This window comes from Meriones unguiculatus (assembly GCF_030254825.1).
Source record: "Meriones unguiculatus strain TT.TT164.6M chromosome 13 unlocalized genomic scaffold, Bangor_MerUng_6.1 Chr13_unordered_Scaffold_34, whole genome shotgun sequence".
Taxonomy (NCBI): Eukaryota; Metazoa; Chordata; class Mammalia; order Rodentia; family Muridae; genus Meriones; species Meriones unguiculatus.
Genome location: NW_026843646.1, coordinates 17033928 through 17060012, shown reverse-complemented (window position 1 = coordinate 17060012; position 26085 = coordinate 17033928). Strand labels below are relative to the sequence as shown.

At 38.4% G+C, this 26085-nt stretch overlaps 1 protein-coding gene across 1 annotated transcript in view; it reads left to right on the top strand.

The window, feature by feature from the left end:
- The window catches only part of LOC110543021 (zinc finger protein 120-like), a 36260-nt gene extending 14812 nt beyond the window's left edge, over positions 1-21448 (top strand). Inside the window, exons 4-6 of the mRNA XM_060376191.1 lie at positions 14954-15080; positions 15264-15324; positions 16877-21448. Of these exons, the coding sequence (XP_060232174.1) occupies positions 14954-15080; positions 15264-15324; positions 16877-18062 (1374 nt within the window). The 3' untranslated portion in view covers positions 18063-21448. The remainder of the gene's footprint in view (positions 1-14953; positions 15081-15263; positions 15325-16876) is intronic.
- The last annotated feature ends 4637 nt before the right edge of the window (positions 21449-26085 follow it).

The following is a 26085-nucleotide window of genomic DNA, read 5'->3' as shown; positions in this document are numbered from 1 at the left end:
ATTTGGGTTGTATCACTGGGAGCTTATTCCTCCCACCAAATTATGTTGAAGTATGATCTAAAGGGTGTCGATACATAGATTAGTTGGGTGCTATTTGTTGTGTTTCTTAATGATTACTATTATTTACCTTTAGTTAAGCAGTGGTTTTTTTGCTGCCCACAGTGACAGTTGAATCTGCCTAAATGAGGCCTGGGGGAAAAAGAGCAGGGTGACACAAGGAAGACACCAAGTCAAGACTCTGATGAAGGTGCCATTTATTGAGCCTTTAAACAGTGCTTATAAATCAAAGTGTCACAAGCAATTATCTCACGGTAACAGTTTCACTTATCAAAGCAGCTGAGGATTTACTTAAGGTTACAAAAACTTTACTTATCTGGTATCCATGGTTGCAATGAATTTATATCTAGTTCTCAGGGACAGAACACCCAGCTGTAAAGAATGCCCAGGTCAGTCTGTGAGAAACTGAGCTTTAGATAATACCCATGTTTGCCAAGGCCATGTTTGCAAAATTCCAATTACCAGAAGCCACTGCTCAAACTCAGCACCAAACAGCAATATGCACTCTTTTTGGTTACCAAATCCATTTTGGCTGCCACAGTGGTTAATTCTAAACCAACTATATACCCAAATTACCATACAGAGTCTGGGATTTATTTAATTAACCCAGTGCACAATGCTGGGCAATAGTTATTTCATCTTAAACCTCCAAGCCTGCATTGTTTCCAACCATTCAGATTTCACCCATTATTGCTTTCAGTCATATTCTAGGGTCCGGCTTATCTCTACTCATGGTTCCAAGTTCTCTCCTGCTGATCTCTCCTCCTCACTTTCTTCTCTCCTTTCCTAACCAGGATGTCCCACCTTATTCTCTCCATTGCACAGCATTGGGGCTGGTTGTTTAATTGACAATATAAAGAAAAAGTGGTGGCATGTTTACACAAACTTGAGACAGGTGATACTTAGAATAAGCATCACAATGCAGTGTCTGGATTGAAACCAGATAGTGGGGTAGAGAAATCAGCTTTTGAATGAACAAGGATAAATTGTATATATTCCAAGAGAACATAATACAAACATATATGTTCAATAATATTCTAATAAGCAAATAATCCATAGTAACCAGCTGGTGTTACTCATTCATATACTTGTTTAGAGAGGGGAAGTTTATGAGCGTCAAGAATGTTGTTGTGGAGAAATCTTAATACTTATACCACATGTCCACAAGGAACAAAATGTCAAACTATATGAATGTGGTAATCTTTCACTTGTTATTTTTTTAATAGGGATATAATTTGTCAAAATACTTACAAGCCATGTGACTCTAGGGATACCTAAAGAAGCAACATAATTCTCTCAGAGAATAAGCAGAAGATATGTAGTAGTCACTACTTTGAGTGCACTTTCTAGTTGTGATAGAAGATTACAATTACATTGTTATTAATTATTAATTAGTTAACAACGGTTAAATTGTAAAATAATCACTGTTCAACCTAAGGAATTTGTAGGTCACCAAAATCACATGCTTGCTGAGCTTTTCTTAGAGCAAATCTGGCAAAGCATACTCTTTCCAAGTGAAGTTCAGATATACAACATCATAGGTGAGTACATTCTAAAATATCCAGTACATCTTTATGATGAAAAATTGTAGTGATAACACTGTGAATCTATATTTCATTTTTAGTTAAAAAATTAATTGTTAATAAATTAATTGTAAATTTGTATCACATTCCCCAAATCTATTCTAATAGATCACTAATACATTAAACTAATACATTAAACTAATCACTGATACATTAAACTAAAACATTATACTAAGATAATTACTTTTCCAACCTCATTGGGAATACATCTGCAATGTTACACTGTGGAAAATACCAATAAGTATTAGGAATGTGGAATTTCTTCTATTTGTCCTGGTTTAGTTTATTAATGTAATGTGACTCACGCTACAAAAAAAAAAAATCTACTAATGCAATCAGTGTCATATAGCTCTGAGTTCTTCCAGATCAAGTAAAATATATATATATACTTATCTATGAGGAATGTTGTTTTCCTTTATCATCCAGTCTGTTATAACTCATCTAAAGACTGGGGCAGATTTCTATCATTTATAGAGTGAAACTCAGGCTCAATGAGATAAACGTTTTGTAATGTGTAACTGCTCATCTTACTCAAATAGTCATTCTATAACATCACTAAATGAGCTGAAGCCACAACAGCAGGTATTGCAACACAAGTCTGTAATCATGGTGCTTACAAAGAGGAGGCAGGAATTTCAAGGTTTCAAAATCACCCAAGGAAAGAATGGTCAGTGGTATGGTGGGAGGCCCTCAGAACAAAGAGAGGTGTTGATTGGCCCAGGACACTATCCATAGTCTTCCCTGCGGCTCCAGAAACTCAGAGCCATGGCACCAGCAATTATTTGCTAACATATTTACTTACCACTTTGTGTTTTCTAATGTTTCTTGTCCAAGGCAGCTTAGGTCACTTCAGGGTCAGACTCCTTAAATGGAACTCTCCTGCAAGTGGGAAAATTAGCCTCAGGTGGGGATGAGCTCCCTCATTACATATCCAGTGGAAAGTCTTCAGCCCTGAATCCATATACACAGAACCAACAGAAATGGACTCAGGTATAATTCATATATTTGCACATAATTGCTCACATACTTAAAAAGAAATATTGGAATGGAAGAATTTGGGAAGAGATGAAGAAAGGACATGGCAAGGGGAAATTGATGTAATATATTTTAATTAACATGTAAAATAATAAATTTTAAAGAAAAAATGGCATAGCAGTTAAGAGCACTGGGTGTTAAGAGGACACAGATCACATTTCACAAACTAGCTAGTAGCTGACCATCTGTAGTTTCATTTCCAACGAATTTGATGGCCCCTTCTGGCATCTGTAGGTACTGTGCAAAGACACATGCCAAACATCCATATAAATTAAAATAAAGCTTAATGAAATGGAATTTGCTGCAGTAATGTCATAGCCCTGAGAGAGACTGCAGCTAGGGCTAGTTGAAATGAACTCATTTTGGTCCTGCATATTAGCAGTTGTGGTATTGTGAGCCAGCCTCCTCAGAGGCAAAAGCCACTATATTCTAAAGTTAGAATAGCTCAGTATAACTTTCATCAAAGATCTGCAAACACAGTGCTCATAGTTAACTTTTCTATGATGCTTTCTGCATGAGTGTTCTCTCTCCTTTTTATGTGTGGGAATTTTGACAATCATAAATCCTTTAAATCTATCTTCTAGATTATATATTGTGCTCTAGAAGACAGATTTGCTCAGTAGAATTTTGTCTGCTTTCAGGACTATACATTCAGTCTTCTGTCCCTATTGGAATTAGTCAAAGTTTAACCTGGAATCTGAACCTGAAAGAGATTTAAGGGTGACAGCATATGTGGAATGCAAAATCTGTTGTAGTCAGTTCCTCTTTGAGCAGTATACATAGTTGAATTCATTCTGTCTTTGAAGACATTTTCTATATTAAAGTCTTAGATGTAGGGAGTGATTTTTCTTTTTCCTGTGAAGGGTGTTAATTCTAGAACATCTGCAGCCCAAAGCTTTTAGAAAAATGTTTCTGAGTCAGCCTCTTCTATGTTGACTCATTTGACCTTGATCCCAATATGTTGCTGTTCAGTACAATGATATTGTTATCTTGATTAGGGTAAATAAAATTTCAGTTACAGGGCAGTACCACCACTGAGTTTTAAAATTACCCATTAGAGTCATATAGTTAACCTTCCATTGCAGTAGCAGAAAAAAAAATGCACTTGGAGCTTGGCTTCTGACTTCAGACAAGAATAGGAGGACTCACTTATTGTGCACATCATGGGGAGAAAAAGGATAGGTAACTAGCTGCTGGTGACACCATTGTGAAAAAGGATCTGTTTATGATCTAATTATTTTACAGCACGTATGAATTAGTGTCAGATGAATGAAGACAAACTAGATTGGTAGGTGTACAATTTGGGGGAGAATAGCTTGATCCAATGAATAATGAATATCCAATTAGGTAACTGTCTTTTCCAGATATGTCTTATTCACTTACACATTTATGTCAGTCCTGAGGGTTGAGGCACAAGCCATTCACTGTAGCTGTATGTGTCAGGTTACAGGTCTAAACAAGCAACATTGTGCTTGAGGGAAGGGCACACAGTATCTTATGAATGCTATTAACTCTGCCAGGAAATTGCCTGATCTTTTTTCAAGTCACTATAGCTATGGTCTTTTTATCAATTATATTTATCTTATAAAAAGTCGATTATTGAGTTCTCTTAAATTTGATTGTCTCTAAATGCATTACCGCTCTAATCTCTCATGTGTTGTTATTCCCGACGTTTCCATGTCATTGGGAATGTTTTTCCATTTTTCCATGTGCTGTTGATTGTTACTTCTGTATAGAGCAATGCCTCTTATAGCCCTGCCTTGCCTCCTGCCATGATATTGAGAATTGCTTTGAACACCCTACCCTACTTCTGCTGCACAATTCTGGGAAAACAGTCCTAAAATTCCTTCTATGTTGGATCTTGACTGGTGAGTGAAAAAGTAAAACTGGCCATTGAATTGAGTGTCCTCCAGTCTGTCTGTCTGGCTCGTAGTGCGCTTACTAAGTGAAGGCCTTGTGCAAGAACTGAGCTCTATGACCAGATTTTAAGCTGATATAGTCATAACACAGAAAGTGATGGACAAGAAGGAGGGGACAACTTTCCTGCTTTGACAACAGTTGACATTAGCAATGTGTAGTGAGATAACCAATTTTATGATGATCAACACTTCTCAGGCCCACACACGAGGGTGTGTTTAGGGGGAATTGGTGTTAACTTTATCTTTTGGGAGCTCCTGGGTGTTCATTTCTTCAGGAAGCTGGTATCTAAATGGGTCAAAATCAGCAACAGTCTATACTCTTCTCAGAAGACAAGAAGTGATTTTTATAGTGGTGCCCTTGACCAGAAGGAATGCCAAAAGAGCAGGCTGAACTGATGTTTATGGATGCAATTGGAAATCTCATTTTAGAGGTGAAGCATGGGTTTTTCAGGGAGTCAGAAGTAAAGAATATAGGGTTCTGTTGTTGGGTTCAGGCCAGCCACATAAGATTAACACAAATGAGGAGTTTAAGAGGACATAAAGGCAAGGGAAGTGCAGATGGGAGGGTGTGCGGGACCCTTCTGGTGGATTGGAAGGGGTCATGCATAGTGGAGGGCAGATCTACACATTGGTGGATGGGAGGCCCCGGACAGGTTCTTAGAGAGGGTTCCTGGGAAAGATGTACAGGGATCCTGATCCTGTGTGGGGAGCCCTGGAGAGACAGGAGGTCCTACATGCCCTGAGAGGGACTTGTAGAGATATTGAAAAAGTGGGTGGGAGGAGACCTGAGTTCCAGGGTCCAGAACTGGGAATACTTTGTTAATGATGCTAGCATGTTTTTGGAGGTGCGGCAATGCCAGGTCATGTTCCTAGCTGGTATTCCCCACAGTGCCCTAGAGCACTTGATGCCTGCAGGAGAAGAGGCCATCTGGGACAGGTCTACCTGCATAGAGAGTGCCACTATCTCAGTGCCAAGCTTCACTGTACTGCTTCTCCAGTGCCTGCGGTCATGCCCTACAACCCCTGCAAGCTGGGCTCTGTTTTTAGGCTTCCTGGATCCAGAGGACATTGACAGCTCGCTAGCTGCCATTTCTCCCACTGATGGGAGCCACTGCCCTGACTCACTACAATCACATTCAATTAATTCACTGCCCCTTAGGTCCAGTAGAGAAGACTAACAAGAGAACCGGCACATCTATATGTGACCCATGAGGCGGGGCCCATGCTAGGGGATTCCTACCCAGTCATGAGAAGTCCAGAGATATCTATTTTCTACTATAACCTTGGCCGTGGCCCTTGGCCCTAGGAAGAGGTACGCTGTGAAGAAGATTGTTGTAATAGCAGCCAGTGATACTGGTGGAAGGTGGGCCCTTGTGGTATTTGACAAATGGAGTCATGAGAAAGGGAATTAGGTTGGTGTCCTGGGAATTGGGACTTGAGGCCAGGGACTAAATGACATGGTGGAGGAGCTAGTTGAAGAGGCATGTCCCAGTGCAAGTATAGGTGGGATCAGACAATGGTGGGGCTTCTGGCTTGGGTCTTAGAAGGCGTGAACAGAAAGAGTATCTTTGGAGTTCAGGTTTGTGCCATGGCAGCGTGGTCAGGTCAGGTCTGTTGTGCAATTCTGGCATCAAAACTCTGATTGCATCATCCACCTGTCAGAACTGTTACCTGTGTTGGGGCATAGCCGTAATGGGAGAGGGCAGGTGTATGTGTTTTGTGTCAGGTCTTTTTGGTCAGCAGCCACGCATGTTAAAGCTGCTTATAAAAGCTTGAAGAATGAGTGAATGAACCCATGATGCTTTTGATTCCTCTTCTCTTCCTGTTCCTTCCCCTTTCCTTTCTTTTTTTTTAATTGAGGTTTGAGACACGCTCTCCTGTAGACCAGGATGACTCTGAACTTTTCTATGTAACAGAGGATGACTTTGAACTTCAGATCCTTCCTCCTCCACCTCCCATTCATCACCATGGCCAGACCCTAGATTCTCTTAATAAGTGAGGGCAAAGGCCATGTTTGGACCATCAGTGACAGCCAGCATGACTTATAAATTTGATATTCTATCTTTGTGGGGATGGGCCTTGGACAGGGTGGGTAGGGAGGGATGTGTCATAGAAGGAAAGGTGAGATCATAGACTCAGCAGGAGTAGTGATTTCCCTCTGGGCAAGACTGCTGAGTAGTTGATGGCAGCATGATTCACAGAAAGAGTTCTACATGAGTCTAGGTAAAATAAAATTCAGCACAGTAATGAATAGCTTAACTTAGCTTGAGTGACTCCATTTTGAGATGAGAAACCATCCTGTGTGCACCTGTGACAGGCCACTGAACTCAAGTTCCAGGAAAAAACATGGAATGTACATTTGGCAGAAAACAAAGTGAACTCCCTAGCAACAGCCAATGAAAGCAAAATAGAATATTCCCAAATGTTCCAGATGTACTTTCAGATAGCTTAGAATAGCAGTTATTGTTAAGCATCAGTGGTCACCTCACTTCTCAGGTGTTACCCCGTCCCATAACACCAAGGCATGGAAAAATCCCCTGCTTGCAGTTTTTCCCTTTAAAATCCCTGTTCACCCAGGGCTCAGGGTCCCACTTTTGTACTGCTGTATCAGTGAGATGTAGGTCCCAAGATTGATTGCTCTCTCAATAAAGCTCTCTTGTTTTCCCAAGGGAGTTGTCTCCTGGTGGTTTCTGAGGATCTCAAGATCAGGGCATAATAGTAACTGTAGATAAGGAGACAGGAGGAAAAACAAGGATATCTATTTAGAGTAAGGAATGTCAGGATCTCTAAAATCTGAGATCTTAACCTTTCATTTAATTAGGGGTTCTATTTTATCATGGGAGTAACAGTTGTCATTCTCGTGGGCCTTTATTTTTTATTTTTTTATCAGGTATCATCATGGGAGGAAACCTTACCCTATCAGAGCACTAGGGAAAGGGCATAAAGGGAGAAAAGGGAGGGTGGGTGGCATGAGAAGGAGATGAGGGAGGGGGCTGCAGCAGGGATACAAAGTGAATAGATTGTATAAATGAATGAACAAGCAAATAAATATATTTTTTTAATTTTAAAAAAAATATTTTATTTTTGATATAGTTTCTCTACATAGCCAAAGATGGACTTCAACTCACAGTGCAGCTGAGACTGGCAACAAAGTCTGAATTTACCTACCTTGGCTTCCAGAGTATAGATATTACTGGTGTGTATAACTAGGGACACACATACTCTCTCCCTCTACATTGCACACATTAAAATTTTGAAGCTGTCAAGAAAGTCCAAAGTATTACTAAAATCTCATGTGAGAAAAACCAATGAACTGCTCCTGCCATCTACTTTCCTCTGTTCCTTTATGCCATTTTTAAAAAGATGTTCTTCTACAGCCAGTTTGTGTGCTGGCTTCTGATGAACAGCATCAAGATGATATGGACCTCCTCCTGAGGCTGTAGCTCAGTTGGTAGAGTGACTAGCTAACATGCATGAAGCCCTGGGTTTGATCCTCAGCACTTTTGTAAGAGAGATATGGTAGTAAACACCTGTAGTCCCCAGCACAGGAGAGGGGAAGGCAGAAAGATAGAAGTTCAAGGTCATTCTCAGCTACATGTAGAGTTTGCAGGCAGCCTAGGTTACATGGAATCATGTCTCAAAAGGAGAGGAACCAGATGGGTCAGGAGTTAAGATTGGTAGTTACTCTTGCATATGACCTGAAGTCACTTCCCAGCACCCACATCTCATGGCTCATGGCTACCTGTAACTCCGCTGTAAGGTAGCTGATTTGCCTTTTGGCCTGTTAATGCACTGAAATTAATTTGAAAAAAAAATTAAATTCTCTTATATATTTATTTGTTTGGTCAGTTTGTTGGTTTTGTTTTTTCAAGACAGTGTCTTACTATGTAGTCCTAGATGTCCTGGAATTGCTCTGTACACCAGGCTAGACTTGAACTCACAGGAATCTGCCTCCCAAGTGCTGTTATTCAAGGCTTTTCTCTTTCTTTCTTTCTTCCTTGCTTTCTTCCTTCCTTCCTTTCTTTCTTTCTTTCTTTCTTTCTTTCTTTCTTTCTTTCTTTCTTTCTTTCTTTTCTTTTCTCTTCTTTTCTTTTTTCTTTTCTTTTCTTTTCTTTTTCTTTTAGTTCCATTCCTCTTTTTGTCATCTGAGTAGGCCAGAAGAAGTCACAGAATCCTGTGGAGGTGGACCAGCTGCTTTGAGCCACCCTAAGTGGATACTGTGAATTAAACTTAGATTTATTTTTGGAATAGCAGGAAGTGTTTCATTCACTGAGTCATTTAGCTCATTTTTGCCCTCTCAGGTTTTTTATTATTATTATTTTTAATAGATATAAGTAAATTTGGGTAAACTGGGGAGGTAGCTCAATGATAGCAAGTGTGCCAAGCATATATGAGACCAAAGATTTCATCCTCAATACTGAAAAAAAGCTTGTTTTGTTTTGCTTTTCATTTTCAGACATGACCTCATTTAGCTGAGGATGGTCATAAACTCACTAGCCAAGGATATGCTTGAACTTCTGATTCTCCCACATGTACCTCCTAAGTGCTTTAATTACAGGCAATGCCACCATGTCAAATTTTATGTGGTGTTGGGCTCGAACCCACAGCTTCATGCATGCTAGGCAAGCACTATACCAGCTGAACCACATCCTCAGCCCATTTTTTTTCTGTGAAGTTACAGGAAAAAAAAAGCTCATTGCATTTTCTAAAAATATTTCTTTAATTCTTAATATTCTTGGCACTCTTCCACCAGTGGGAAAGATTTTTCACTCCCCTTCAGGTTGAATAATGGGCTGTGCCATTATCCACTTTGATTCCAAGAGAAAGAGGGAAAATGCCTACTGAGTGCTGGGAGACTGAGGATAGGCTAAGGGAGGACAGAGCAAAATGATACTGGAATATGAAACTGCAGATCTGGAAAAGGTGTTGCCCTGAAATGGGAGCCTGGTCCAGAAATAACTAAACCTTTTTCTTTCAGTACACTCTAATGCTAAAGGAGATGCTCATGTCACTCAAGACTCTTGGTTGGGTTTCCTTAGGTATCTGGATGGACATTTGACTAGATTATTGGGCTTATGTTCTAGGAATTTTTGCGTTATTCTTTCACAAATATTGTGCACAATCTACATTGTTTTTGCTGTAAAGTAAGTGCAGAAGTTATATTTTGTCTCTGTGTGTAAAATGTCTTCATAATCCTGAGAAATCTCAAAGTTTTTTTTTTTTCACATGGTAAATTCAGTTAGCAGCATGCCATCATAAAATGACTGGTTGTCACCATCCAAAGAAAATGCATGGGCTGGACCTAGGCACCCTACATACATCTAGCTGATGGGCAGCTTTTCTTCATATCAGTCATGTAACATTTGAAATGGGGGCTATCTGTGACATGGACACATTTGTCTATTTATGAATCACTTTACCCTTGTTGGGCTGCCTTCGCTGGCCTCACTGGAGGAAGATGCACTTAGTTTGTATGCAACTTGATGTGCTGAGAAGAGTTGGTATGAGGAGCCTCCCCTTTCATGAGAAGAGGAGGAGGAGTAGGGGAAGAGGATGGGAGGATGATACCAGGAGGAGAGGAGGTATGGAGCTGCAAGGAGTATATAAAGTGACAAAATAAACTAATGAGAAAATGGCAGGTTTCTATGTAAATGAGAGATTATGTTGACTGAAGGTTTCTATTGAAGGCTCTTCAATTGAGTATGACAATATCTCTGAGCAAGTTGCCCTGGGCTAGAAAAGAGCTAGCTGAGCATGGAATGATGAAGATACAAGAGCACAAGGCAGTAAACAATATTTGCCATGGTTTTTGCCTTAGTTTTCTTGAAACTTTAGTTTCTATCCTAGGCTTCCACAATGATGTACTTTGGTCTGACAGGACTAAACAAGTAAACCCATTCATGACCTGAGATGTTTTTGTTTAGAGTATTCAATCACAGCAGCGCAGTAGCAGGTTAGGAAAAAGAAAATGTATGCCGAAAGTGTCTTTGCTCCTGGACAGACCTGAGAATGTTCTCTTTTTAGAGGATTGTGGAATATATCAGATCTTGAGATGGCAAAAGTCCAGAGCTTACTTGGCTCTTCCTTTAGGACCTGGAAGTTCAGAATGTTGAGTGTAGTGTATACAGAGGAAGTGGATAGCCTAGGATTTCTGAGGAAAATTGACTCCATAAAAATTTAAGCTATAGGTCATTTGAGTGGTAATTTGGCCCCAAATCTTTCTTAGTCTGCTCATGTTCTAAGAAATTAAGTAAGGTAGAACTGAAAAATGCGAAATGATTTCCTAGATGGTGATGTTTGCTTTCAAAGCTGACTTGGATGTTAGCCAACGCTACATTTGAAATCTTGATTCTCTTGTGAGAGCCTTCGGAGTATGAGTCCAAGGATGGAAGATGTACCCACAATATGTTCTGTGTTGTCAACATATTTTACCAATGTTAATATTAAAATGCTTAATAGAATATATGTATATATGTTTATACGTATTGTTTGAAGTTACATGCATCTTCATGTTGCCGTTTGTTACTATAAGGGACATCATGCTGAAGTTCTGCCTTCTAAGAGAATTATCTAGATTACTAGATAATGTAACAACAGTGAGATTTGTTTTAAAAAAAGCATGTTATATGTGTGTAATGTAACTATGAGTTCTTAGTCCATGACAGATATGTGAAGACATGATGAGAATTTTTGGGATTTATTGTGATCATTCCTACATGATGGTCAAGATCATGTTGCCAGTTTGCACTCTGGATTTTTTAGACAGTGTATTTTTTATTTTTATTCTCTTTTATTTATTACAATTTGTTCTTTTGTATCCCAGCTGCAGCCCCCTTCCTTATGCCTTCCCAATCCCACTGTTCCTCTCTCTGAGTCTATTAAATTAATATATATTGTTTTTTGACTTTACAACCCAATGTGATCCCTCCTTCCTGTGCTCTCAGTCCACCCTCAAACTTCTCCCTCTCTTCCCAGAGAAGGGATGCCCTCCTCTCCCTGTATCAACCCCTTGCAACACATTAAGTCACATCAGGACTGATAGATCCTCATCCACTGAGGCCAGGCAAGGCAGCCCTGACAAGGGGAGGCAGTAGAGTTCACATTACTCCACTTCGCACTCCACCCACATGGACCAAGCTGCTCACCATACAGATAAGTTCAGTGGGCCTAGGTCCACACTATGCACAACATACAGTTGATGTCTCATTTTCTGTACTCCTGCTGGGTCTGGGTTACTTGTCTCTGTTGGTCTTGTGGCTTTCTATCCCCTCCAGGTTCATCAATCTTTACCCTAGTACTTCCACAAGACCCCCCGAGATCCACCCCATGCTTAGTTATAAATTCCAGCTTCTGTCTCCATTGGCTGCTGCGTGGAGCCTCTGAGATAACAGACACGTTTAGGCACTTCTACAAGCTTAGCAAAGCAAAATCTACAGTTTCATTGGCTGGTTCTCTAGTGTAAGGTAGATCTCAGGCTCGCCCAATTATTGGTTGGACTTTCCCTCAATCCTTGTTTCCTCATTATCATCCCTAAACTCCTTGTAAGCAGGGTAATTTTTGGATCAGGAGTTTTGTGGTCCAGTTGTTGTTTCTTCTCTTCCCTAGTCCTGACTGTCTAGGAGGTGGTCACTTCTTTTTCTATGTCTCTTTTTCCCTGCCCCTCTGTTAGAAGTCTCAGCTGGAGTGACACCCAGTCACACCCAGGTCCTCTCAGGAACCTTCCCTATCAAATGACTCGAAAGAGAAACCTCCTCAGTCTCCTTTCTTGTTCTCAACCCTCTCACCTCCTACTACAATTCTCCCCACATCTGATACCCACATTTTTCCCCTCCCTATTCCAACTTCTGCCCAGTTCCCTCTTTTCATCCACTTCTGCTGTCTGTTCTGTTTTCTATTCTGAGTGACATTCTGGCAACCTCCCATGGACTCTTCTTGTTACTTCGCTTCTGTGGGTATGTGGATTGTAGTATGCATATCCTATACTATAGGTCTATTATCTTCTTATTAGCAATGTGTTTCTTTCTGTGTCTTGGTTACCTCTCTCAGAATGATCTTTTCTAGTTCGATCCATTTGCCTGCAATTTCCATGATTTCTTATTTTTAATAACTGAGGAGTATTCCATTGTGTAAATGTACTAGAAGTTCTTTATCCATTCTTCACTTTCTGGCTGTTATGAATAAAACAGCTATGAAAATAGTAGAACAAATGGAACGTCTTTTGGATGTATTCCCTGGAGTGGTATGGATGGGTATTGCGGTAGAATTATTCCCAATTTTCTTGAATGCACCAGTTTGATTACCAGGGAAGTTGTACAAGTTTACACTCCCATTAGCTCTGAAGGAAAGTTCTCTTTTCTCCACATCCTCACCAGAATGTGTTGTCACTTTAGTTTTTTTTATTTTAGCCATTTGAGTGGTGTAAGATACTTTCTTTTTTCCATTGTATGATTTTGGCTTCTTTGTTGAAAGTAAAGTTCCAGTAGGAGTGTGGGTTTATTTCTGTGTGCTTATTCCAACTGTACAGGATTCTACTGCTATCAAGGGTGTTTTATTTTTTCATTTGAAGTTAATGTTTGCTCTTTCAAGGTCTGTAAAGAATTGTGTTGGAATGTTGTTGGGAAATGGATTGAACCCATAGACTGCATTTTTTAAGAATGCTGTTTTAGAGAAGGGGGATAAAGGGAGGGTTTTGTAAAGGAAGGAGGAAGTGTGCTACAGGGGGGATACAAAATGAATAAAGTATAATTAATATTTTTTTTAAAAAGAATGCTGTTTTACTATGTTAATCCTATATATCTATGAGTTTGGGAGATCTTTCTATCTTCTGATATTTTTTTTCGTTTCTTTCTTTAAAGACTTCAAATTCTAGTCATAGAGGTCTTTCACTTCATGTTGTTTGTGGCTACTGTTCAGGGTGTTGTTTCCCAAATTTCATTCCCAACCCATTTTTCATTTGTATACAGGACTAATGAAATTTTTAGTTAATTGTGTTCCCAACCACTTTGTAGAAAGTGTATATCCACTGTAGGAATTCTCTGGTAGAATTTCTTGGGTTACCGAGGTATACTAGTAAATCATCTGTGAATAATGATACTTTGAATTTTTCCTTTCCAATTTGTATTTCCTTGATAACCTTTAATTGTCTTATTGCTTTACTAGGACTTAAGGGGTATAGTGAAGAGATATGGAGAGGGGAGGCATCCTTGTCCTGTACCTTATATGAGTGGAATTTCTTTAAGTTTCTCTCCAAATAATTTGATGTTAACCCTCACCTTGCTTTTTACTGCCTTTATTATATTAAGTATGTGCCTGATTCCTTATATGCCTGATTTCTCCAAGTCTTTTAACATGAAAGGGTGTTATATTTTGTCAAAGGCTTTATCTCATCTAATGAGATGATCATGTGATCTTGATCTTTCAGTTTGTTTATATGGTGGATTACATTGATGTATTTTCATATGTTGAACCATTCCTGTATCCCTGACATTAAGCCAATTTGTTCATCGTGTATATCTTTGATGTGTTCTTGGATTTGTTTTGCGAGTATTTTATTGAATATATTTGTGATACAGACAGCTATTAGCTGTCCTATGGGTGTGGGAATTTAATCCAGGTCCTCTGGAAGAACAGTGTTCTTAACCACTGAGCCATACCTCCATTCCCCGTGTTGCCTATTGATGATCAACATTTAAATTGCTAATATTTTCATCTCTCCTTTTGTAATTGTTCAAGCATACATTTCATTTTTAAAAAGATCATATTAATATTACAGTTTGAAATGAGGCACTTCTGGTTTCTAGACATGTATGCAGAACTGGAGTGAATGTGTAACTCTTTGTAGAAACTTGAGAAAGATCTTTAAGTTTTTTATCTTGTTTCTTTGATTAATTTTTGTGTATTATTCAGGATCTGATTATGTACCCCTGAGTGTCCTGGAACTTATTGCATAGAGCAGGCTACCATCCAGCTCTATGAGATACACCAGCCTCTGTTTCCTGAGTGATTTTGGAATTAAAGTCACCAGATAATACACCCAGCCTGCCCATTCTTATAAGAGTCAGGAATTGTTTATACTATTTCTCTCATCTGGGCTCAGTACTGTTGATCTGTTTACTCTCTCTCTCTTTATCTGTTGATTGACATTTCTCTTGCAAGTCTGTATCCTAGTTAAAGGATGAGAGAGATGAACTTCACTATTCAGTTTCCTCCTAAAAAGAGTTAGTTATTGCCTTAAAACTTGTGTGTCACAAAATAAGTAGAAGAAAAACCAGAATACTTTGAAAATATTGTAAATGAAGGATACATTTCCAGTATTCTAAGCATCATGCTTTCTTTTATACATGTGTGTGGTTATTTTAGACTGCATTGACCTGCAATGATGTGCATATGAACTTCACTCAAGAAGAGTGGGCTTTGCTGGATCCTTCCCAGAGGAATCTCTACAAAGATGTAATGCTGGAGACCTACTGGAACCTTACTGCTATAGGTAGGACAGTGAATTTTCTTTACTTTTTAAAATGTGGGGAAAAATCTTTATTCATTATTGATGTGTTTCTGTAATTTCTCTTGAAGATATGGAAGAATGAGGTGAATGGTGACCATAGATCACGATTTTAATTTTGTCATATTTCCAATAATAAAGCATACCTTTTTTGTTACTATGTTTTAGGCTACAGTTGGGAAGGTCATAATATGGAAGAGTATTGTCAACCTTATAGAAGACATGCAAGGTAATTTTCATGTGTAAGCTTATATGAATATGGTTCTGAGAAAGTTTTAATATGTTCTGGAAGTTGGAAAGAGAATGGACAGTGTAAATGAACTGCTTTAAGTGTATTTATTGATGATGACTAACTTGTTAATAAACCATGTACCTCCATGTTAGGTATTTGATGTGTTTTTGCAGGGCATCCTCTAAGAAAGAATGCAAAGAAAACATACCTTACACAAGGTCAATTTTTAACTCATAGCCTCATTACTGTAATAAGGTAGAACTGCACTTTGTTTAGTCTCCTACAACTCAGATATTGCCAAATGTATTCAAAGTAAAGAGTGATGAAAGTATATCCAAAACATTATACTAATCAAGTAGTCCATAGTAAAACTAGGTTACTAATATACTTGTAGTAATGTTGCTAAGTTTGTGGAAAAACCATAATCTCTATAGCACATGTCTGTGATGAAAAAAATCAAATGTCTGAATGCATCATGAAACCATGTCATTTATTATTCTTTTAATAGTTATATATCACAATGAGTACAAGTCATGTTAGTATATGTATATTGAAATAAACAATGTACCATCCATAACAACTAAAAGGTATAGTAGTCCCCATTTTGAGTAGATTTTTAAAAATTGATACCTGTTATGGATTATATGCCCTAATTAGAGCTGTGAGCACTACAAATAATGACACAGAGGCTTTTTAATATTTTAAAGCTTAAGCAATTTTCCTGGGCATATTCTGAACCATTTTTTCCCTAACACAAATAAACCTAGCACGGTGTCCTGATGCATGGCCAGCTCTACTTCTCTGTTCATATTCACGTCCTTCTGTTAACATCACTGGCCTGTGGTAAATCGCCTGTCATTTGCTTTCTTCCCAGCAACCCTCTCTCACTCAGAAGTTCTGCACTCCATTTTGTGCCCTGCTATCAGTTGTTAGCTCTTTATTATTCCCAATAGATAAGTGATGAAAGACAAATGTTTACAAAATATAGGACAGGTGATGGGCCACAGAACTAACAATACTATGATCTCATTAGCATGTATCTCTCTGCTGACTTAGCAGTCGGCATTCACACACTTTCACAAAGTATGCACCAACATCAATGAACTTGTTATTCATCTTCATTAGGAATTCTCACAAAATCACACTACAGAAAATATAAGTTTTAGGAATATACAAATTACTCTGCGTGTTAGTTTTCTTTGCATATTTAGTATGGCGCACAGTATAGGGAAATTTATGAATCCTGTCAGTGTGTTAAAGGTCTGAGGTCTTGCAGTTTTCTACAAATCTGTGGTGAAACATTATATAGAAGAAAGTATAATATAAATGTGAGACAGGTAACAAATATTTTTACCACCACAGGTATTTTGAAATATGCAAAACAACCCCCTAGATAAGATCACCATGAATGTAAAAATAATGATGAAAACTCAAGATGTAATTATTCTTTACCTTCACACCGAATTGAAAAATTAAGTCACATAGACAATAACATTCTTTAGTGTAATGAATGTGGTAAAGCTTTCATATGTGCTGATTATCTTTGCAGGTATGAAAACAGTAATAGTGGAGACAAACCCCCTGAAGATACTCAATATGACGAAGTCTTTGCACATCACAGGTGTCCCTACACATATAAAAGTGTGCATACTGGTGAGGATCACTATGAATGTAACGAACATGATAACTCCTTTGCAAATAACAGTCATGTCCTAAGACGTAAAAGGACACATATAGTAGAGAAAACTCATGAATGTAACCAACGTGGTAAAGCCTTTGCATGTAACAGTAGTCTCAAAGTACATAAAGGAATTCACACTGGAGAGAAAACATATGAATGTAACCAATGTGGAAAAGCGTTTGCATGTAACAGTGATTTCCTAAGACATAAAAGAACACACACTGGAGAGAAACCTTATGAATGTAATCAGTGTGGTAAATCCTTTGCATGTAACAGTAGTCTCCAAATACATAAAAGAACTCACACTGGAGAGAAACCTTATGAATGTAATCAGTGTGGTAAAGCCTTTGCATGTAACAGTAATCTCCTAATACATAAGAGAATTCACACTGGAGAGAAACCTTATGAATGTAACCAATGTGGTAAAGCCTTTGCATGTAACAGTGATCTCCTAATACATAAAAGAACTCACACTGGAGAGAAACCTTATGAATGTAACCAATGTGGTAAAGCCTTTGCACAGAGAAGTACTCTTCTAATACATAAAAGAACTCACACTGGAGAGAAACCTTATGAATGTAACCATTGTGGTAAATCCTTTGCATGTAACAGTAGTCTCCAAATACATAAAAGAACTCACACTGGAGAGAAACCTTATGAATGTAATCAGTGTGGTAAAGCTTTTGCACGTAACAGCATTCTCCAAATACATAAAAGAACTCACACTGGAGAGAAACCTTATGAATGTAATCAGTGTGGTAAAGCCTTTTCCTGTAACAGTACTCTCCTGCTACATAAAAGAACTCACACTGGAGAGAAACCTTATGAATGTAACCATTGTGGTAAAGCATTTACACATAAGGGTAATCTACTAAAACATAAGAGAATGCACACTGGAGAGAAACCTTATGAATGCAACCAGTGTGGTAAAGCCTTTGCACAGAACAGTCATCTGGTAGCACATGAAAGAACTCACACTGGAGAGAAATCTTTTGAATGTACCCAATGTGATAAAGTCTATGCATTTCCCGAATCGTCTCTAAAGACAAAATGAACACATCCTGGAGAACAACCTTATGAATATAAGCAGTGTGGATTCACCTTTGTACAACACAGTCATTTCTTAATACATAAAAATCCATGTTGCAGAAAATCCTTATGAATATTGTCAATGTCCTAAAGTCTTTTCATGTAAGAGTCATCTTGAACAAGAACACTTTCTGGAGTGAAACCTTATGAATGTAACCAATGTGTCAAAACCTTTGTATGCCATAATAATCTGCATGCACATAGAAGAATGCACACTGGAAACTTTATGAATGTAACCAATGTGATAAAGTATTTTGACAGGATAGTAATTTCCTATAACATGAAGACATACTGGAGAGAAACCTTATGAATGTAACCAATGTGGAAAAATTTGCTCCTCACAATCATACTCAAAGTCATGGAAGCATTCATATTGGACAGAAAGACTATGAATGTATTTAAGGTGGTTAAGCTGTTCCACATTTGTATAACCATCATCATGAAAAAATTAGAACTGGAGAGAAACTTTATAAATGTTTCAAAATGTGAGCCCTTTGCATATGTCTATTGTCTTCATCATAAAAGTTTCATACTGGAGAGAAATTCTGAGTACATAAGCAACATGGTAAGGCCTTTGTGGTTTTCGATCCACAGAATCCAATACAACTCAAACACATGTTCAAAGCAAATGACAAAAATTTATTGTCACCCAGTCACTACTGGTTGGTTAGTGGTACATAACATTCTTGGGAACTGAACTGTGATACCTATCCACCCACTAAGCCAGAAAGTTACAGAGGTTCTGAGTTAAAAATCATAAACATCTCTGACATTTTACAAGTAAGTTATTTCCATCAGTCATGGTTAAGGATATGGGATTTGTTTATGGCATTGAGGAATTCACCTGATGCAAAAGTGTAGATTTTACAGTCCAAACAGTCATATCCATTTGTTCTTTTGTGGTTAGGAAAAAGGTGTTATGTTTTAGGTAAGAGAAAATGTGGTTTGGGACAGTCACTATGTTTGGCGAAGTGAATATATGGTATGGAACAGTCGTGTTTTGGGAAACAAAAGATGAATGATGAAAGCTTGTCAGCTATTGGGAAGTCTGCAGCTTTCCTAGGAATGATGAACTTAAATTTGGGTTCACCCTATATTTCATTGGGAACTGTTATCTAAAAAGCAATACATAGAGAAAAATTTTTTAGCATATTCACACCTATAAATTACTTTTGCATGTTTTGCATGTCAAAGTCAACTTCAAGTCTATAAAAGAGTAGATAGTAGCGAGAAACCTTGCACATGTAATCAATGTGATAAAGCCTTTTCTTAATGCAGTTATTTCCACGTACTTAGAAGAACACATACCTCAGTGAGACCCTGTGAATATGCAATGTGGTAAACCCTTTTCATGGATTTGTCTTTGAAATCATGAGAAAAAGTCATGCTAAAAAGAAACCCCATGAATGTAGTCAGTACAGTAAACTTTTGTACTTCGTATTACCATTATAGAAGAGTAAAGGCTTTAGTGTGTGAGCAAGCTCTTAAAGCCTTTGCATATCACAGGAGTCATTGAGAACCTGAAAGAATTCATTCTCAAGAAAACCTAACAGGATAAAAGATTTGTTGAGGTCTTTAACAAGTCAACTTGCATTCAGTTACAGGAGATTTGGGAGGAAAATTGTAACAAGTGTCAACAATGTATTCATGCATTATGACATCCATCTTAATTTTGTTTCCAATTAAAAGCTGATATGGACAAAAGGCCTAGGAATTTAAACCACTAGGTAAACCTTTTAGATTTTAAAATTCTCTTCAGTTATCTGAAGTAAATCGTCCAGTTATAAATTTTACATGTGTGTATTATTGCCCTTTCTGTGACAAAACACAATGTCAAAGGCAACCTCCAAATGTCTTTAATTTGCCTTAAGGTTCCGGAGGGATATGGGATCACTATGAAATGGGCATCACAAGTATCATATATGGCAGATAAAGTAGGAAGCTTGGAGTTCACATCCTCAACCTGCTGCATGAAGCAGAGTGTGAACTACAGATGAATACAGTTGAATACTATCATGCCCTTCCCAAGTAAGATACAGCCTCCAAGAGTGCTGTATTTCCTAAACATTCACAAATGATACCACCAACTTAGAAGGATTCATTTCTCTCACTTCACCCTACACATTTGATTTCACTTACATGAAGGAATTTTTGACGAAGAAAAATTCTGTGGATAAGACTGTAGTTGCCTCAACCTCTGAGTTACAGGAATGCATGTTTACACAAGTAAAACATTCTTGAGTAAACATATATTTGGTTAATTTATTTTAATTTCCATCGTTATCTCAGTGTGTCTTTGTGTGTTTATATGCCTGTCCATTTTGGTTTCCATTTGATCTTCTTGTAACAGGAATTACAGAAAGTTGTCAAAAACCTGACCTAGGTCCTGGGAATGAACTTGTCTTAACTTCACATCTATGTCTCTAGTACTGTAACTATGTTAAATCTTTATATATCATCTTGATGTCAAGAAGTAGAAAAGAATTCCTAGAAGAGAGCAAACCTATTTTTATATAAGATGTGATGACTTTGGACATAATAAATATATTCTATTTCAAGAAAAGAAACTCCTTTAAATGTTTTTCTCATAGTCTTGGAGGAAGTAAATGATTTACAATATTCACTTAAATTTAATGGAAGAGATCACCAGCTGTGGTTGTGGTCATTATTTTGAAACACTGGAGTAGGTATTGAAGTATGCTGTATGTGCAGCAAATCTACTCACAGAAGTTTATTAGGTTGTTCTGATATTCTTTCTGTGGTGGCTTTCATGTTCTAATGCATTTCCGCTTGGTGAAAGTTATTTTTCTGCTGCAATGTATAGAATGGGATCTCCATCATCTATGTGGCCCATTGCTTATTTATATCAGGCAGTCTGTGGTCATAGTTTTCAAGGAAGGGTCTCTGAGAAAGCGTGGTACTTTTTCTATGTTTTTACAAATTCCATTAAGACGTTTGTTTTCAGTCTTGCTTGGTTGTCAGTAATTAGTTAGTATTAAGATGCTCAATAGTAAGTGTTTATATATGTATATATTGTTTGAAGTTCCATGCTTCTTCATGTTCACATATTTACTATATGTCACATCATCTTGGAGAACTGACTTCTAAGAGAATTATCTTGAGGTGTTAGATAATGTAAAAGCAATGAGATGTATTTCAAAAAAGCATGTTGTGTGTGTGTAATGTAAATATGGGATCTTAGGCCATGGCAGATATATGAAGGGTGTGTGACACTTTGTGGGGTTTGTCATTGTTATATGTTGTTCAAGGTTATGTTGCCAGTTTTACATACCACAGTCATTCCCCCACCGAGTTCATTGATACTCAAATAAACTTAGTTGAAACAGTACATCAGTATAATATTGTCTTCTATTCAGATTATAAACAAATTGTCATCTGAGGATGGAGGAAAAATGATGTGATTTGAATAATAAATGCTATTAGCAAATGAAAATAATTTACTGTTTTGTGTTTTGAAATGGGTTAGTTCATTCTTAGGAGTAAAGACTTGTTCATAACACTTTCTCAGAACTACAAGTGAATGTCAGAGAATTGTCTCAGTGGGTAAAGTTGGTTGTTGCTAACCTTGATTTGAGCTCAAACTTTGAGTAGCCTATATCACTCCTACAAATGTTTTTAACATTTGTAAAATTGTGCTGTTGTATATGCAAACTCACACACTAGCACATACACAAATATTTTTTCAACCTAAATAAAGGCCATTGTGGTCACTGGCCAAAAGACTCTTTGAGTTCCATGCTGAGAACTCACATATGGGATGCAGATAATAAATAGCAACAAGTTGTCCTCTCACTGGCACATATACACACACCATAGCATAGGTATGTACACAGAAACACACTCAAACAAGTTTAAATGGATAATATTAACAAAGCAAAGAACCCACTTATTGATGACAAATGATTTTCAGGTGTAAATAATTGTAGCATTTGAAGATTTACTACTGTTCATTAAAAGAAAAATGTTTCCTTTGTACATCTTATTTTATCATTTCGTTCCTTGATTGAAGGATAGGTCATTTTAAAAACATGTCTCCATTTGGATCAGAAGTGCATCCCTGTCAGCCTAGACCTGGGAGTCTATGGTAGGCTAATTCCTCTGAGATTATGGTCAGCTTGGTCCACAGAGTGAGTTGTCTGCTTGTTTGTTTGTTTTACAGACAGAATTTCCTTGTGTAGCCTTGGCTGTCCTGTTCTCAATTTGTAGACCGGGTTGGCCACAAATTTGGGCTTCATCCATCCTGAGTGCTGTTATTCTAGGTGTGTGCCACCATGCCCAAATCCACAGATTAAGTTCTAAAGCATCCATTGTTATGTGGAAGTATTATGTATCAAAACGATTCCAAAAATATACAGTATATTGCATTTTCCCCTCAAGGATACTGGCCCCAGTGCTGACAGATGTATATTTGAATTGAAGTTTTGTGAATTGGTGCTCTCTGTCCTTTGTATAAGTGGGAAATGTAGCATTAAAACATCAACCTGATAGATCAGAAATCATGATTACTAGAAGGCATTGCCTACTGAGCAATCTACTTTAGTAGAGTCATTTACTTAATTTTCAGGTAGGAAATTGTGGTCCAAAATAAAAGTTCCAAAGGCATTTCTGTCCATCATTCTTTGAAATTACATATATTTCAGCATGACTTTGTGCAAAGAGTGCCCTTAAAGCTCTGATTTTACATTGTGATTACATTCAGAGTAGGATTTAATTTAGCATAGATATTATTTAGCATGGCTCAGAGTAGGTGAACCCACATTTGGCCATATCCATATTCCCTAAGTGAAATCACAGTGCTTGCTTTGTTGAAGAAAACCATTGCTTTGGAAAGGCCTCACATGCTCTTATTGCCTGCCCCAGCAAAAACCTCTTTCTTGGTTTTTCTGCATTGCCTAGTGTGATGGCTAGTCTAGGCAGTCATTTTGACTATATCTGGACATATGGCAAACACAAAGAGTTGGGTACTGTGGGGAATTTTTCATACTCATAGCTTTTAAAGTGGAAAAAAAACCCTTCTTTAATCTCATCCACAGCTAGTGTCTAGTCTGATTATATTCTATCTATGTAAAGGACATTGAAAGTATTAGCTTTTTCTCTTTTTCTGCTTGCCCTACCTCTGGCTACCAAGTTCATTTTTTTTTACTCTCATTAGAGCCTACTCCTTTGAATTCTGTTATACACTGAAGACCATCTGAGATATTCAGCTACCTGCACTGAATAACTATTTGCTTCTTCAGCTTTCGATTGGTAGTCAGCCATTGTTTGGACTAGTTGGACCACAGCTTGTGAGATATTCGAACGAATAAACTTTCTATATACATAGAGATTTATTCTATGAGTTCTGTTCATCTATGGAACCTTATATATCAATGTTTCTTTTTCCCTTCCTCACTGAGGAAGATGTGCAGGCTAACAATAATGCACTTCAGTGTTTATCACTTTCTTGCTCTTCTGTTAGGTTTGTCTCATGCCTAACATTTAAAAAGTAGCTGCAGTTTACCTGAACACAACATAAAGAAAAAAACTCAAACCCTTGTTTCCTAAACTCTCTTTCTGTAATTGTGGGACAGACTGATAACTCCACTTCAATTTCATTATACTAGTTATCCACCTTGATTCCAGTAAGAAGAAGGGGAAGTATTCATTGGTGCTATTACTTGCTGAGTTTGGTATCACTACAAACAAAGCGAAGGAGCAGGCAGCTGAACAGAGCAAGCTGAAGTGGTTAGTCCTCCCTAGACTGGATGGGAAGACAGACAGGAAGGCAGGAGGACAAGGACAAATGCTGCTGTGAATCTCTGCATACCTGGAAAAGTTTTGTCCTTAGATAGGAAACCTGAACCAGGAACCAATATGCTATGTACCTTAAGGAAATTCTAACCCTAACAGAGATGTTGATATCACTCAAGATTAAATGGCCAATCAGGGCCTCCATGCAGAAGAAAAGGCAGGTCCTTCTAGATGCAGCACTCTAGGTTCTGCTCTGTTTCTGAGCAAGCTTGAAGGCCCCAGTGTTCTGAGATTTGAGAGTGGACATTGGATCTTTTGAGGAAAGCTCAAGGAAGTTCTGAAGGCCCATAATGGTGATTGGAGTGTCATTGTTCACAAATGGGAGGTGCAGGATGATGAGCATCACTAAGTAAAGTGCTGGGTCCTCCCTGGGCTGGATGGGAAGACAGGAAGGCTTTGAGATAAGGCACCAAGTGTTATTGAATTACAAATCTCTGCATACCTAGAAAAGTTTTGTCCATGTATAGGAGACCTGAATCAGGAACCAACAGGCTAGGTACCTTCAGCACATTCTACCCCTAACAAAGGTGTTCATGTCACTCAAGACAAACTAGCCAACCAGGGCCTTCAGGTAGACTTACCTGTCAGGCCAGGAGGCAGGTTCTTCAGGGAGTTATGCTGGAGGTTTTGCTGTTGCTGATCAGGTTTGAATGATTCCATATGAAGTGCTCTGAGCACTGCTGCTAGGTGTTGTGAGGGAAGTTCAAGCAAATTCCAAAGTACCAACATGGTGAGTGGTGTGTCACTGCCCATAAATGGAAGGAGTAGGCCACTGAGCAGGGCTGATTGAAATGATGGGCCCTGCCTAGTGGGATAGGTGGAAAGATAGATGGAAGACAGGTACATGTGTTACTGAAATGCACATCTCTGCAGGTCTGGATAAGGCATGGGCCTGAATGGCTAACCTGGGACTGGGACTATTATACTGTGTACCTTCATCAGGCACTAATCCTAAGGGAAGGGCTCCTGTCACTCAAGACACTGGCCAATCAGTGTCTCCAGGGAGACTTGCCTGTCAAGCTAGAAGGCAGGTTTCATTTACTGTGCATTAATTTTAAATTGATGACTACTGTTTTTATTAATTGTTGTTACTGTTTGACTTTGATTAAAGGTGGGCTGCAGGGGTTCTCAGCTATGAGGTAGGAATATCAACACTGGACTTTGAATGTGTAATTGAATGTGGAAATGAATGTGCCTTTTAAGAGGAACAAGAAGAACTCCTGGAGATTGGAAAATTATACAGAAATAGAAATTTCTCAGATGAGGGCCCTGTTTGCCCCTAGCTGGAAAGGCCTCAGCTGTCTGAGTCATTTGATCTCTGATTCCCAAGTAGAAGACCTACTCGCTGCTAATGTTCTGAGGTCCAGCTGGGTTGTCCAAGTTAATAGGAGACTCTGTCAAGGCCTAGTAATCAGGAACATCAGTAGAAGATAGTATTCAAGTTCTTTCCTAGATTCTCCCCTGATGTAGCTATTGGACACTCTGAGGGAGGCTACAAACCATACAATGGTATGTGTGTGAAGTGTGTTTTCCCTGGGCCAGGATAAACAAGTCTGCTGAGCTATGTATAAGAGTCTACTGGGAATGACATGGACCTGGGTCAGACTGTGGTTCTATTGGTCTATTGGGTGACATGGGCAGAAGCCCTTGTCATCTGACCCTTCCCATGTGTGGTTTCCCAGGAACAGGGAAGCTCTTTAGCCCTGGCAGTGGAAAGGTATGGTTGTTATACTAGTACTGTCAGTGTGCACAAACAGTTATTGCTTCTGGTGTGCTATTGGATGACTGATTAGAAAACAAAAAGTCTTGTTCCTAGAAGTTCTGAACCTTGCCTTCTGCATCCAATTTTATGTGACAAACTCTATACATAGTTTTGAAACTAGTAGACGTGACATGATTAGGATCATGTTTCAGCAATACTTGATTAGAATCTTTATTGGCTTTCTAGTACCACCAGTTTCAATGGCACAATGCAGGGAAATTCAATTTAAGGATACTAAAGCAATTTCTGAGATGCAGAGGTTTCTCAGGTGTGGATGGTGTTAGGTAGGTTGGATATGGCAGATTCCACATCCTGTGACACAGTCCCTGTGGGAGGAAGTAGATGTTAAATAATTTTTCATCCTTGTTATGTATATGGGATTCAATAGTGCTGGATTTGCTTGAATACACAATTG